Raw genomic sequence first — 1,850 nt, 5'->3', positions numbered from 1 at the left:
GTGTTTTCACTCAATAAACACTCACAACGCCCGGTCTGGGAATCGAAACCGCGATCCTATGACCGCGAGTCCGCTGCCCTAACCACTTAGGCTGGATATTACCAGTTTAAATGCTTAAGTGTTAAAGTCATGCAAATACATACATACATACATACATACATACATACATGGTGGCTGTCTACTCATTAGACAGGCCTGACCATCACTGACAAGTGTGTCATCAGTGCTTGTGATGAAGATGATGGCATCAGAATATTTTATGTTAATTTGTTGAATTGTTGATGTTGTTGCTGTGCATTGTTATGGCATTACATACCTGACTAAAACCGTTTTGGTTGTTCAATCATTGTCATTGTTGTTGTTGTTGCAGCTTCTACACCTGCCAGTCCGCCTCCGCCTGCTGCAGAATCTGAATTTATTACCAATTCCAAAATGAAAGGTAAAAATTAAGCACTTGTACCCTGACTATAAATTCTCATTTGTACCTTATAACCATAGGTGTTTTTGGCTATACCAATAAATTTACTCGAAAATAAATTTACTTGAAAACCAACAAATTTAGTCAAAAACCTAGAATTACTTAGTTTTTTGAAGGAAGAGCAAAATGAAACTGATGTGGATTCCTTAAATCCAATCTATTAGTGGCACAGTAAAAATCTGTAAGACATTCCAAAAAACTGTATGAATAGAAGCACACACTTGGGCGTGTGCATTGACAGCTCAGCCAACATACCAACTCGACTTCATATTTACAAATGCTGGGAACTCTCTTAACTCAAAAAGTCTTGTTGCTTTCTTGAACTCTCTCAAGAACTTATATAAAACTCAAAGAAAAAACATACATACATGCACATACATACATACATACATACATACATACATACACACACACACACACATACATACATCTACAACATTGTCATTTAATATAATGTTAAGAGTGTACTGATAATTAAACATTAATTACTTCCATATATTTCATCACTTATTGAAACTACTCATGAATAGAAAGAGAGTGTTTCTATTCTTTTGAATGGTGTAATTAAAATTTGAAATTTAAAATTAGCGGCATTCAGTTAATATTTGATATTATTGGTTATGTCATTAAACACACATTACTTAATTTAGAAAATTTAAAGCATATAATTATTTTTTCTTTTTCAGAAAATAATTCTATTTTCATTAACCCTTTTATGATTAGATTTCTGTCTATTAATTTTGAAAATAATTAAGAATTAGGAGGTGTTTTGTAAATTAACGTTTTCATTGTCATTGAGTTGGTGATTGGAAGAGAATGTACAAAACATGTTCTTACATAAAATTATGATGGGAAGTTTTAATTTAAGTACAAACATGTTAAAAACGAAAGATTTTGTATCAAACAACTTGAAGTAGACTGAGGCAGATTGAAGATAGAAAAGAATAAAATCATATCATATAGTACAAACACAAACAAATACCTAACTAACTACCAACCTACCTACATATATACATACATATTCTATATAAAGTATAAGAGAAATTACCCATAACAGGTAACTTCTACACGCTAGAAGGCAGTCCAAAACGACCGAAGACCACAAAGTAAAACATTTCAAAGGGAAGAGAAAATAAAAAATTTTACCTTATTTTTAACAGTTAGACCTATAGGTTTCGGATTTTTTTAGTAAATAAAATAATTTACTAGGCAAATTCTCTTCAGTAACCAGCAGGAGGTGCAAATGAAGGTAGCGACATCAAACTCACTTATTCACCAAATGCCACATATCAGAGGAAGCTCTCAATAATAACGGTGTAGCAAAACGGTGGTGCCCCAGCATGGCCACAACTTTGAGCTGAAACTAATAAGA

The 1,850-nt window shown here is 32.6% G+C and overlaps 1 protein-coding gene across 1 annotated transcript in view; it reads left to right on the top strand.

Moving 5' to 3' along the window:
• Positions 1 to 1,850, top strand: part of LOC106870488 (1-phosphatidylinositol 4,5-bisphosphate phosphodiesterase classes I and II) — a 65,247-nt gene that overhangs the window by 50,747 nt on the left and 12,650 nt on the right. The window contains exon 27 of the mRNA XM_052971524.1: positions 371 to 439. Within this exon, the coding sequence (XP_052827484.1) occupies positions 371 to 439 (69 nt within the window). The remainder of the gene's footprint in view (positions 1 to 370; positions 440 to 1,850) is intronic.

This window comes from Octopus bimaculoides, chromosome 11 (assembly GCF_001194135.2).
Source record: "Octopus bimaculoides isolate UCB-OBI-ISO-001 chromosome 11, ASM119413v2, whole genome shotgun sequence".
NCBI classification, from domain to species: domain Eukaryota; kingdom Metazoa; phylum Mollusca; class Cephalopoda; order Octopoda; family Octopodidae; genus Octopus; species Octopus bimaculoides.
This window is presented reverse-complemented; position numbering and strand designations above follow the sequence as displayed.